Here is a 12,635-nt window from a genome sequence, read left to right as displayed (position 1 = left end):
ATGAAGCTGCTGACTGACAGGCCCTTTCTTCAGTTGCAGGGTGAACATCATACCTGTGTGATCCTTCCTCACCCAGGGGAAAGGCAAGAAGGAAAGACTCAAGGCAGGGCGGGGAAACTCTTTGGCCCCCAGCCAGCTCACATTAAAATGCGGTAAACAAGGTCTGTGTTGCAATCAGGCGCCTGAGAGGAGGTCAAGGAGGTTGAATGCTGGGCTGGGGCTCAAGGCAGAGGAGGCAAAGGGCACGGGGTGGCCTGGCTGGAGGGAAAGGAACCAGCCTGGAAAGGTCTGGAATCAGGAAGCCATGGGGTGGGGGCTGGGAGAAGAGGAAGACCTGGTGGGTAAAGGCGGGGCAGCAGGAGGAGAGGAGAGGGAAGAGGCCATGGGCCACAGACAAGGCAAGACCTGGGGAGGTCAGAAGTACAAGGCACGGGCAGCAGGGAGGGCGGGTCATCCTGGCACCACGCAGCTTGCCCAGTGAGCTTCAAGACACTGCTCCTTGCCGACTCCCTGCTATTACCTCTGGGTGTTTGAAGTGTGTCTGCCCCACCTCATCCCTCCCACCTTCCAACTCCTCAGAAGAAAAACCTCCAGCGCTGGGAACTACCTCCAAGACTAAATCTCCGCACAGAGGAGTCACCTCTCAGATCTAAGTTTCCCCGGGAGCAGGGACCACCCAAACTTAGAGCCCCTGGAAACCGGATGGTCAAGATCATGAGTTATTCGGACTTATGCATATGCCGGCCAGGACAGTGCACCTGACACCTTATGCACATTGCCTCATGGGATCCCCACGACACCAGGAGGGAGATGCTTCCCAATTGACAGAAAACCAAGAAGCACAGAGGGCAAGTATTTGCTCAGAATGCATTCGAAGCCTGGTTCCTCTGTAAGCAAATCTTACTGACCAACCCCTATTTAGGGACTGGGCATGGAGTGGTGAAAGAGGGAAAAAGTCCCAGCTCTCATGAAGCTCATGATATTTTAGAGAGGGAAAGAGACAATCTAGGAAATAGACAAATAGCCACATTCAGCGAGTGATCAAGAATTTACAAAGGTAAAAGGGTGGCAAGTGGCGGGGGCGGGTGTTATTCTGGCTGGGAAAGTCAAGAGATGTCCCTGAAAAGGCCCTAAGGCCCTGCAGACACCCAGGGGGAGGTCTTGGCAGGAAGGTGGGGGGATGGGAGGCCAGGAACCAAAGCTTCATGAGCCTTGGAAAAGAGGGATGGGAAGATGCTTGAAGGGACAGAGGAAGTGAGAGAGAGTGAAGGCTGTTCCACAGGCATCCAGGCTAGAGAGGAGGGGATCTGGGGTGGGCTGAAGTCAAGCAGGTGCTGGAGGGGCAGAGAGGAGAGGATGGAGTATATGGAGGGTGTGAGGGCAAAGAGAGCAGGAGGATGCGGAGCCTGAACTAGGGAGGCCCAGGAGAGAGGAGAAATGGAGAGGTAGGTTTTGACTCTAAAACTCAAGCACTGTTCCATTGACAGGGACTTTGTCTTTTTCTTCTTTGTCCCTCATTGGTCAGGACAGTGGTGGCTACACAGTAGGTATTCAATTACTTCATTCATTTAGTCAGTGAATATTTATTGAGAACCTACTACATGCCTGGCTCTGTCATAGGCACCGGGGATACACCGGTGAACAGGACAATGTCCTTGGCCTCTTGGAGCTTACATTAAAAGGGGGAGACAGGACAAGTAAATATGCGTATGTGAGCAGAAGGGAAAAGAGAATGGAGGGGCTGTTTTAGATGTGGGGGTCGTGATAAGGTGACATCTGATCCCGGACTTTAAAGAAGTGAGCTGGTGAGTCTTAAATGAGAGAATCTCGGGGAAGAACATTTCAGGCAGAAGCAACAGCAGGTACAAAGGCCCTGAGATGACGAGTGTTTGTTGACCGAACAACAGATCTAGTGCTTGTTGACTGAATGATCAGGAATTGTGTCCCTACCAATACACTTGAAACTCTCTAAGGAACATGCCTGGGTCTTCCTCATCAGAAAAGAGTGGTCAGAGGGGTAGGAGGGAGCCACTTCCTGCCTTTCTTTACGCAATTCCTCTTTCCCCAGCCCTGGCCAGGCCTAGAAGCAGGGGTCAGGGAGGGTCAGGTGCTAAGTCTGTCACAATCTGGAGAAAGGGCAGAGAAAGTCAAAGAATAGGCAGGCTGTGTGCTGTCCCACGGCCCAGCACTCATGCCCACGCTGTTTCTACTTTTAACACCCGGGGGTCCACCCGGTCATCCAAACCCCACCTCTGCCCCTGCCATGACCCCCCTCACACTAAAACTCCTTACTTCTCTGGTCATTCTCCTGGTGCGTTATTTGTCTCTGCAGGGTTTAAGGGAAAGCTTCTTCACCCTCTGAAGTTTCAATGAAAAATAAACTCACAAAAGGCACATTAAATGGAGAAAAAGGTATATCCATTAATTCAACGTGTATACCCGGGGAGAATGAGAGAGTTGATGCCCACCCCTCAGCAGTGCTCAGAAGCTTCTATACTATCCTGGTAGAACAGGTGATGGGAGAGGGCAGAAGAGGAATTCTGTAGAGGGCTGAATGGATCAGGGAATAGAGATTAACTTGCCGGGTGTGGTCACATTCTTGGTCCTACAGGGAGGAGGAGAAAAACAATTGTTCCTTTTGGTGGGTCTGGATGTTAGGCAGATAAAGGAACTTCGATTTCATCCTGTGTTTTGGGAGAGATGGTGAAGGGAGGGAAGGTCTGAGAGATCTTCAGACTTCTTCGGTTGGGTAAGTCAAAGCGCCACGCTTTGGGACTTCTGACCCCAATACCTCTCTGGCTATCGCACCAGGATTTGAGAGGGCTGTGGATGCTGTCACTCCCCGCACCACCCCAACCCCCTAAGACACAGAGGGACCTAGGAGACTCCATGTCTTAAAGTCTTAGCTCAGATTCCACCCAGATTCTGGCCATATTCCCAGTCCTCATGTGAGCATAAGATGATCAGAACTGGATAGTCACTTCCTCTTTATTATTCTTAAGTCATTTCTGCTTCTCCAACTATCTTGCTGACAAAGACATGTTGCTCTAAATTCTACTGATTCAAGACTTTTCTATTCTTACCAGCAAAGCATAACAGGCTGCGAGAAACATGCCTGACCACACACAAAATCGGAAAAAGCATGCAGTGGGTGCAGATGACCCGACCTAACTGTTCCTTCTGATTTTAATTCCAGGCACTTCCCTCTTGGCCAGGTGAGATGCTATGATCTAGAAGGTCTCTCCCACAGGGCATTCTTAGGGCTCAGTGAAAGGACCCCCACCCCCAACAGGACAGGTCTTCCTTTCCCATGTGGGCTCTTTATCCAGAACCCACAGCTGCAGAGGGTCTGGCTTCTGGGACCCTTGACTGGGGAGAAAGCAGGTGGGGGCCACGGAGGGAAGGCCCCAGAGCAGAGAGGCACCAGGCTGGCTGAGCCTGGCCAGCTGCCCTTTGCCTTAGCTCAGTGGTTATCAAAGCCTGGCCCCCAGGCCAGCAGCACCAACATCACTTGAGGCCTACTCAGCCAGAAACTCTGCATTGGAGCCTCCCAATCTGTTTCAACAAACCCTCCAGGTGACTCTGGTGCAGAATGGTGGCAAGAACTCAAACCTGGACTAGGCCTGCCGGGTAAGTGGAGTCCCGGCTCTCCGGCAGACTCAAGTGTGGGTGGCCTGGGCCAAGCCCTCCTGTGCCTGGGCCATTTCTCCGTTTGTCAAGCCCTAGGACTGGGGTAAAGGATTTGACAAAGTCTCTTGGGCAGGGATGGAATCAGATGAATATCTAAGTGGAAGATACATAGACAATTGTAACTACTCCTCTTTCTCACATGGCTCTACAGGGGAAAACAGATGAGTGCAGTTGCTTTGTCTTTGGGTAAAGTCACCAGGAGCTGCCTGCCTGAGTGAACCAGACAATTTAATTTATGCCATTTAGTGAAGGGTCTTGCTTTACCACCACATTTGAGGAGGGGCGGCATGGAAGCCTCTCTGTTGGAATTTGTGACCCTTGGACGCTTCTCCCACCTCCATCCTTTTTGGGCGGTAAAAGCTTTTAGGTGCTGCCTCTTAAAGAACTCAGATCTGGCCGGAGGCCGTGGCTCACACCTGTAATCACAGCACTTTGGGGGGCCGAGGTGGGCGGATCACCTGAGGTCAGGAGGTACAGACCAGCCTGACCAACATGGTGAAACCCCGTCTCTACTAAAAATACAAAAATTAGCAGGGTGTGATAGGGCGCGCTTGTAATCCCAGCTACTCGGGAGGCTGAGGCAGGAGAATCGCTTGAACGGGTTTGGGGTTTGAACCCGGGAGGCGAAGGTTGCAGTGAGCCGAGATCGCGTCATTGTACTCCAGCCTGGGCGACAAGAGCAAGACAATGTTATAAAAAACAAAAAAACAAAACAAAAAAAAACCCTCAGTTCCTATCGAAGTGGAGAAAAAACAACCACATTTGTTTGGCGTATTTGCACTTTTAATAGTCCCTGAAGAGTTCAGGAGGAAAGCAGAGTTTTACATCCCCTTTGAGGGACGCAAGTAGGATTGCCCAAAAGGTTCCACTCCGTTTACACTTAGCGAGGGCCCGGCAAGAGCCCCACCTTTCACATTCATTTCCCTTACTAACCGAGGCTCCGAGACGCTAAACAAGTAGCCCAAGGTCACCCCGCAGGCAGTAGAGCCCAGGCGCGTGCCTCCTCCCTTCGGACCCTGCCGCGTTCCCAGAGGCTCGACTCAGCAAGCTGGAACAGGAACCGAACCCTCGGGCCCTCTGTCGCCTTCCCGGCCCTCGAGGAATCTGCGTCCCAGGCGAAGCGGTCCTCGGAGGTTCCGGAACGTCGGAGTGACTTCCCGATCCTTTACCCTGGGACCCGAGGGATCCCTCCCCCCGAGTGCCGGGTCCTCCCCGCGGCTCCCCAGGGGCTCCTCCGGCCGCCCTCGCTGACTCAGCGTAATCTGAGCCGCGGAGCCTGCCCGGGGTTAATTGCCGAGCTTTGAACGCCCCCTCCCGCCCCGCCCGCCTCCAGCAGCCGCCCCGCCCCCGCGGAGAGGTCCCGGGCAGGCGCCAGCGGCCACAGCAGAGCAGCTGGAGGGAGCGAGGCTGCAGCGCGGCCGCCGGGCGCAGCATGACTGCCATCGGCGTGCAGGTAGCCGGCCCCCGGCGAGGCGCTGACCCGGGGTGCTGCCCCGCCGTGGGAGGTGGGGGGGGTGGCGGGACGGGGGGAGGGGCGTACCCACCGCGAACTTCAGCGTCGGCCCGGGGGTGTGAGCGCCCCCAGTGCCCGCCCCCTGTTGCAAACCTGGGTCCGGAGGAGGCTGGGCGGGGAGCAACCTCGAGGAGCCTGCCTCGCATAGCTGCTCCCGGGGCGCGGACTCTGGCTGCCTCTGTTCGCGGCCTTGCAAGCACCCGAGGCTCCCAAACTTCACTGAGAAATATTTCTTCTCTTTGGGGTCACCAGTGACTTACTGGTCGGTTTACCATAAGGGTTCCCCTTTGTGAGAAATGAGGCGCATCTGGGGTGGAGGAACAGAATCGACTTGCAAAGTGAGGCTTATGTAACAGGATGCGTCTCTTGGGAAGCTAGACTCTTCTGGGGGTGGAGGTTAGGAAGACCGTCTCCCTCCCCAAAGCTGCTTTTGGGGTGCTGGGCTGGGGGTGGACTCGCTGAGGCGCGAGTCCTCTGGGAAAGGCTCTGGGGAGGGAAGAAGCCCGTGTCTCCGAAGGCTTGGCTTCTCCTTAGCGGAGTGCGAGATGTTTATGTTGGCTAAGAACCTACACATTCCTACCCGCTCCCTCGGGTCTGCTGCTCCCCGAAGGGAAGTCAGTGGGTGGCGGTACCGCTCCCCAGCGGGCGAGCTTCCTTTCCGCGCAGCTCGCCCGCTGCAGAGTCTAGCCGCCGGACTGTCCCCAGGATTACAGAGGCCCGTTGACTTCGTGTAGAAACGCTCAGCCACAACACTGACCTAGTAGATACTGTTCCGCCCAGTTTATACATGAGGTAACCGAGACTCGGAAGTAACGTGCCCTCAGTGGCTGGCCAAGGAACAGAATCAAGATTCAAACCCAGGGCTTTCTGGCTCCAAATCCCACTGGCTCCTCCTGCCTTTACCTAACGGGAGAAACCCTATCCACAGGCCACCCCCAAAACCTCTTCTATAGCCAGAACCTAGGCACCTGGGCGAAGCTGGGCATGGGACGCAGGGAATTCCTCCCCTTTGTTCTGGAGCATGTCTGGAATCCTGGCCAGGCAGCGTGCTGGGACAGACCAGGTGCCGTCCCTCCCCTCCAGGAGCTTACAGCCCTTGTGGGGAGAGAGACTTGGAAACAGGGCATGGAGGGAGCGAATGCTCAATTAAGAGAGGAGGAAGCCTGGTAGCAAGGTGAGAGCTCAGCTGGGGAGGCCACAGGCTCCAGGTGAAGGGTGGGTGCTCCGGCCACTTCTGGGGTAATAACTCTTCATCCCTGCAAACATGACTTGCCAGGGGACAAACACAGGTAGGAAGCAAGTTCTGGGTCATGCAGGCAGGGGTGGGCCCGGCTGGGGCTGAGAGGAGCAGAGGCAGGCCCGCTCATCAGAGGCTGTGAACTTCCAGGATGTTGATGATGGTGACGGCCTCACCTGGGTGGCGGGGGGAAAGTGGGTGATGAGGGGGAGCAAATACGGGAGACATGTTGGGGATGTGGCGAATGAGTTGGGAGGAGCTTAGGTTGTCTACCTGGGGGTGCTTTGGTTAAGGGGAACACATGAGGCCCTGAGTTATAGGAGGAAGACCATGACACTGGACTCAGCACCCCAGTAGTGTCAGGTGACCCTATTCTATAGGTCACAAGAAATCATTCAGGGTTACAGATGAAAAAGGAAAATGCTTACATTTTTAGCAGAGAAGTTAAGGCTCAGAGAGATTTAAGTGATTGCCTAAAGGTACCCTGCAGGGGTCCTCCAGGTCAGGGGCAGGACTTGACCTCCCCATCCCTTCTTTTCCACTGCATACCTGTCCAGCTGCCCTCCAGGAGCCGTTTCAGGCCCTGCATCACTGAAAGCTGGCGGAGGTGCGGGGTGGTTAGGAATGAATACTTCAATATGTGTTATTGTTACTAATATTAATAGCTACCATGAGTTGGGAGCAGTCCCTGTACCATGCATCTTTATATGCAGGATCTCATTTGATTCTTGGGAGTTTCAGCGGTGGCCGGAGAGTTTAAGTGAAGCTCTACTTTGGGGCAGGAGGGGGAGGAAACGAGATGAGGTCAGCTGTCTTCACTTTCTGATTCTGACGTGACATCTAAGGGCCTGGAGATTAAAGTCCAGTCTGCCTAGGACAGGTGGGGCTGGAGAAGGGACTGGGGACGTGCCTGTTTTCCAGCCAGCATGCTGTCTAGGGTTAAAAGGTTTCTGGGTCCTTTGACTCGTTCTCTGCATGTGGTGCTCCTCCTTTTTAGGACCACTTATCATTCTCTAGGGACCTTGTAACCTTGTCAGGTGCCTTCATGGCTATTACGACTTTCCTGCAAGTGTCATTAACTTCATTTTCTAGATGAGAAAACAAGGGCTCAGTAAGTGAAGGAACTGCCCAAGGACAAACACCTCTAATGGTTTGTGGAGTAGACATAGGTTTTCAAAATTTCCTTTGGTTTCTTTCTTACCGGTAGATTTGTTTTGTGTGTGTAATAAAATGCAGTACAGACCCCTGGACCCCCAGTGTCCCGAGCAGGTACAGGGCTCAGTTGAAGTGAGGAAGGGGATGCAGCGCCAGCCTGCTCAGCTTCCCTGCCCACCTGGCTTCAGCACTGGAAGCCCCACCAGGCGCAAGGGGACACAGTTTGAGAAGCACAGCCCATACGCATAGCTCTGTGTTTCTGACTGCACCCAGGCTGCCTTCATCTCAGCACCTGGTCCTAGCTCTGGCATGGCCCTTGAGGCATCCCTCTGCACGCACCTTTTCCTCACCAAGCCGGGCATGGGGCGCAGGGAATTCCTCCCCTTTGTTCTGGGGCATGTCTGGAATCCCCGCCAGGCAGCGTGCTGGCACAGACCAAGTGCAGTCCCTCCCCTCCAGGAGCTTACAGCCCATGTGGGGAGGGCTGTAAGGGCTCAGTACTGAGCCCCTAGCACAAAGGCCCTGTCCTTAGAAGGCCCTAGTCAGTATTTATTCACTGAATGGATTCCACCTCCTGTATATCATACAATTGTCTGGGCAGCCGTAACAAGCTTCATTGCGATTTAGGTGAGTGATCTTGGGCAAGTCACCTGCCCTCTGCATAGTTTCCTTCTCTGTACACCCACCATGGAGCCTCCTACTTTATCAACCTCATAGGTTTGAGAATAAAATAGGATCCTACTTAAGGCAGAGGTGCTAAAAGCAAACTGCATCCTTATTCCTGTACCCCTGAGGTTGAAATTAGTGGTAGCTCCTGTGTCTGGGGCATGTGAGCAGATACCCTTGCCAGGCTCTTTGACCAGGAGTCTCCCAGAAGCAGGGCTTTATTTTATGTCTCACACAGACAGGAGTGGCCCAGACCTGCCTCAGGAAGCCTCCATTCGCCCATGGCATAGGACACACCCTGTGTTCCTCATTGCTCCATTCTCCTGGGTCCTAGCAGTGACCGTCATGCGTGCCTGTTTTGCCTACCTCCCAAATCGAGGTGTAACCTGGCAGCTTCTTTTTTTTTTTTTTTTTTTTGAGACGGAGTCTTGCTCTGTCGCCCAGGCTGGAGTGCAGTGGCGCAATCTCGGCTCACTGCAAGCTCCGCCTCCCGGGTTCATGCCATTCTCCTGCCTCAGCCTCCTGAGTTGCTGGGACTACAGGCGCCTGCCACCACGCCCAGCTAAATTTTTGTATTTTTAGTAGAGACAGGGTTTCACCGTGTTAGCCAGGATGGTCTCCATCTCCTGACCTCGTGATCCGCCCGCCTCGGCCTCCCAAAGTGCTGGGATTACAGGCGTGAGCCACCGCGCCTGGCCAACCTGGCAGCTTCTAAACACACTTCAAAGCAGGTCATTTAATGTATGACTGTGCAGGAGACTCGGTTTAAAGGGAGCTTCAGACGGAAGTGACAGTGGTTGCAAACGACCTTTGACTTATCTCATAGCTCTCCCTTGAGCACCCACTGAATGCCCAGGTATTGGGGACACCGCAGTGCATAAACACAGAATGTGGTGTTGTGGTGGTTGGGGGCTGCCTTCCCAGAGCACATAGTGTTGGAATGAGACAGAAATAATATGTAACTACAAACTGTCCTCAGAATGGTGAAGAATTTGAACAGGTGCCTGACACAGAAATACCAGGAGGGGCCTGACTCTGGGTTGAGGGGGCAGGAAAGCGCTCCCAGTGGAGTAGACTTTAAGCTGAGACATGAAGAATGGAGAAGAGGTGTTGCCCTGGCGGGGTGGCAGGAGCTGCGGAAGAGCCTCTACAGGCTGAAGAGCCAGTCATCTGAGGAAAGAAAGTTCTAGACATGGGGAGAGGGGAGTGTGCAGGGAGTTGAGGTTGGGTGGGGAGGCGGAGCGGATTGTGAGGGGCTTGTGGGCAGTGTAAAGAGTTCCTGAAGTCTTTCATTTGCTTTCTGGGTCAGGGCTTGGGTGCAGTGCCCGGGTGGTAACCTTGAACTGTGAGATGAGACACCTCACTGGACACCTAGCCTGGCTTGCCAGGAGACCGGGGTGGGGGCACCTCCTTCCAGGGCTGAACCGGAAGCGGAGGAGAGCTGCAATGGCCTTCCCATGCCCAGACGCTGCAGGAACAGACAATGGGGTTGGCAAGCTCTGGATAGGGTACGGGCCGCACAAGTCTGAGGGCAAGGTGCAAGCATCACTTTCAGTACCAAGAAAAACAAGGCGATAGCCTAGAGTCCAGGGCTGCACGTGGACAGCTCAGAATGATCAGGTGGGTGGAGGTTAGGACAAAATCGTGTGTCCTGGGCAGATGGAGGGAAACAGAACCGTGTATTGATGTGCTAATGTCTCAGTGCTTGGTACAACCCTGGCAGCTCTGCCAGGCCGTATTCTTGTTTTTCATACAAAGAAACCGAGGCAGGCTGCATGCTCAAGGTCATGGGAGGCAGGCATGACAGGTTTTCTGAACTCAGAACTGACTCAGATTTGTCGGTCGGTTTGGACTTCTCACCCACTCTAAGATCACGAAAGAAAGCAAGCTCAGGGAACTCTTAGTGCCTGGTGAATACTGGATGGCAAATGCTCACAGGTCTAGAAGGGTGGAAGGGTTCCCCAAAAATGGTGGGTCTGGTCTGTTCCGGGCTTCACAGGAGACCGGAGCAGAGAATAAGACTGTGGGAAGCGGGAAGGAGGGCGCAGGGGTGTTCCCTGCAGAGGTTCCTGGGGGCATGGCAGGGCTGTGGCTGACAGGGTGCTTCCTATGGTATTTTCCAGGCCCGGAGGCCTTTGGGCCAAAGGCAGCCCCGCCGGTCCTTCTTTGAATCCTTCATCCGGACCCTCATCATCACGTGTGTGGCCCTGACTGTGGTCCTGTCCTCGGTCTCCATTTGTGACGGGCACTGGCTTCTGGCTGAGGACCGCGTCTTCGGGCTCTGGCACTTCTGCATCACCACCAATCTGAGTGCACCCATGTGCTTCAGAGACCTGGGCCAGGCCCACGTGCCCGGGTTGGCTGTGGGCATGGGCCTGGTGCGCAGCGTGGGCGCCTTGGCCGTGGTGGCCGCCATTTTTGGCCTGGAGCTCCTCATGGTGTCCCAGGTGTGCGAGGACAAATACTCACGGCGCAAGTGGGTCCTGGGTTCCATCCTCCTCCTGGTCTCTTTCGTCCTCTCCTCCGGGGGACTCTTGGGTTTTGTGATCCTCCTCAGGAACCAAGTCACACTCATCGGCTTCACCCTGATGTTTTGGTGCGAATTCACTGCCTCCTTCCTCTTCTTCCTGAACGCCATCAGCGGCCTTCACATCAACAGCATCACCCATCCCTGGGAACGACCATGGAAATTTTAGCCCCCTCCAGGGACATCAGATTCTACAAGAAAGTGTGGTCAAGATGGGACTTTTCTAACAGGTGGCCTCTGGTGGGGCTGAGGTGGGACAAGGACCTTGAAACGGCTGCCTCTTTGCCAGTGACTTGTGGGTGATCAGCCAGAAATGGCCGGGGGACCTCTGCAGCTGATGTGCAGGGCCAGAGGCCAGGAGGGCGCCTCAGGGCCACCAGCTGCACAGACCTAGCCAGATGCTGATTTTAGAAGAAGAAAAAAACATTTAAAAACTCCTTCTTGAATTTAATTCCCCGGACTGGAACAGAGTTGGAAGCAGCGGCGTAACTGGTGCCTGAGCTAGCTGCACAGCCAAGGATAGTTCATGCCTGTTTCATTGACACGTGCTGGGATAGGGGCTGCAGAGTCCCTGGGGCTCCCAGGGTCATTAAGAATGGATCGTTCTTCCAGCGAAGGGTCCAATCAGTGCCTAGGACTGTCTTCCACCAGCTCAAAGGGCCTTTGTATGTGTGTCCCTGGCTTTAGCTTTGGTGGTCAGTGCCAAAGAGGCAGAGTTCAGGATTCCCTCAAAATGCCCTGCACACTGTAGGTTTTCAAACCATTTGACGCGGTTTGCCTCCCTGCCCTTTGTTTGAACCTTACAAACCCTGGATAAGCCCAGCTTCTAGCAGCTGGCTGTCCCCTCTGGGAGCTCTGCCTATCAGAGCCCTACCTTAAGGTGGGTTTCTTTCTGAGAAGAGTTCTTGAGCAAGCCCTCCCAGGAGGACCCACCTGACTGCTAATACACAGCCCTCCTCAAGGCCCGTGTGTGCACGTGTCTGTCTTCTGTGAGGGTCAGACAGCCTTAGGGCACCATTTGTAATCCCAGAACACATTTCACAGAGCAGGTATCTAGATCTGCTGGACTCCACAGGAGGTGAGGGGGAGCAGTGAGAGCCTGGGTAATGATTAGCACCCATGCTGGGGATGCATGGAGGTGAAGGGGGCCAGGAACCAGTGGAGATTTCCATCCTTGCCAGCACATCTTTACTTCTGTTCATGAAAGTGCTCCCTTTCTAGTCCTTTTTCTGCCCAGAAGTAGGTGAGGATATTGAAGTAGGTGAGGTTATTGCCCTCAGCCCATTTCTTTCTACACAGACTCCTTCCCCCTCCCTCACCTGGTGAATTCTGGCTCCCAGCAATTGCATGGGTTTTTGGTCTCTGTCCCGCTCTTGTCACTGCTCCAGGTTCCTTTCCTGGTCTGGGCTGAGCACCTGTACCTACCTCTATTGTGATGTTTTAAAATTCTTATCCCAGGATGCATGGAGTCATGAGGCAGTCTGCTTTGTAGGATGTAAGGCCATGGACTTTAAGGTTGAACTACCAAGATGCCCAGAGTCCACGGAGATCATCCCAGAAAGGTTTCCATGAATTGATCGGTTTTATGGAGTACGGAGCTCACCAACCACACAGGCGGCATCTTAGCCTGGGAAATGGGAACCTGGAGCAATCTACAAGTTTCAAAGGGGATGCGTAACCCCCTTGTCTCTTCACGGGGAGGGGATGTATGGCAGTGGGGAGTCAGGGCCCAGAGAGGGATGCACTTGTCCAGCGTCACCCAAAGCCAGGAGTAGAGCTGACCCACCCACCAGCAGGATGCCTTTTCCTTGACACGGAGGGGAGTTTCTCTACTTCTCTCCAGAACG

The 12,635-nt window shown here is 54.2% G+C and overlaps 1 protein-coding gene across 2 annotated transcripts; it reads left to right on the top strand.

Moving 5' to 3' along the window:
• The first annotated feature begins 410 nt into the window (after positions 1-410).
• Positions 411-12,248, top strand: LOC105492482 (transmembrane protein 37). Of its 2 annotated transcripts, none has more exons than XM_011759672.3 (2): positions 411-889; positions 10,385-12,248. In XM_011759672.3, the coding sequence occupies exons 1-2, from the start codon at positions 866-868 to the stop codon at positions 10,955-10,957; spliced, it is 597 nt and encodes a 198-aa protein (XP_011757974.1). In that variant the 5' UTR covers positions 411-865; the 3' UTR covers positions 10,958-12,248. The 2 variants fall into 2 exon arrangements, with proteins under 2 accessions (XP_011757974.1, XP_011757975.1); XM_011759673.2 differs by lacking the exon at positions 411-889 and adding an exon at positions 5,019-5,143.
• The last annotated feature ends 387 nt before the right edge of the window (positions 12,249-12,635 follow it).

Source organism: Macaca nemestrina, chromosome 11 (assembly GCF_043159975.1).
Source record: "Macaca nemestrina isolate mMacNem1 chromosome 11, mMacNem.hap1, whole genome shotgun sequence".
Lineage (NCBI taxonomy): Eukaryota > Metazoa > Chordata > Mammalia > Primates > Cercopithecidae > Macaca > Macaca nemestrina.
The sequence above is the reverse complement of the archived record's forward strand: the minus strand, read 5'-3'. Positions and strand labels throughout refer to the sequence as shown.

Excerpts from the sequence above, each read along its gene's own strand:
- LOC105492482 (XM_011759672.3), top strand. The coding sequence starts at position 866 with ATGCATTCGAAGCCTGGTTCCTCT. Across the intron at positions 890-10,384 it reads ATTCGAAGCCTGGTTCCTCT|GCCCGGAGGCCTTTGGGCCA; the intron begins GTAAGCAAATCT and ends GGTATTTTCCAG.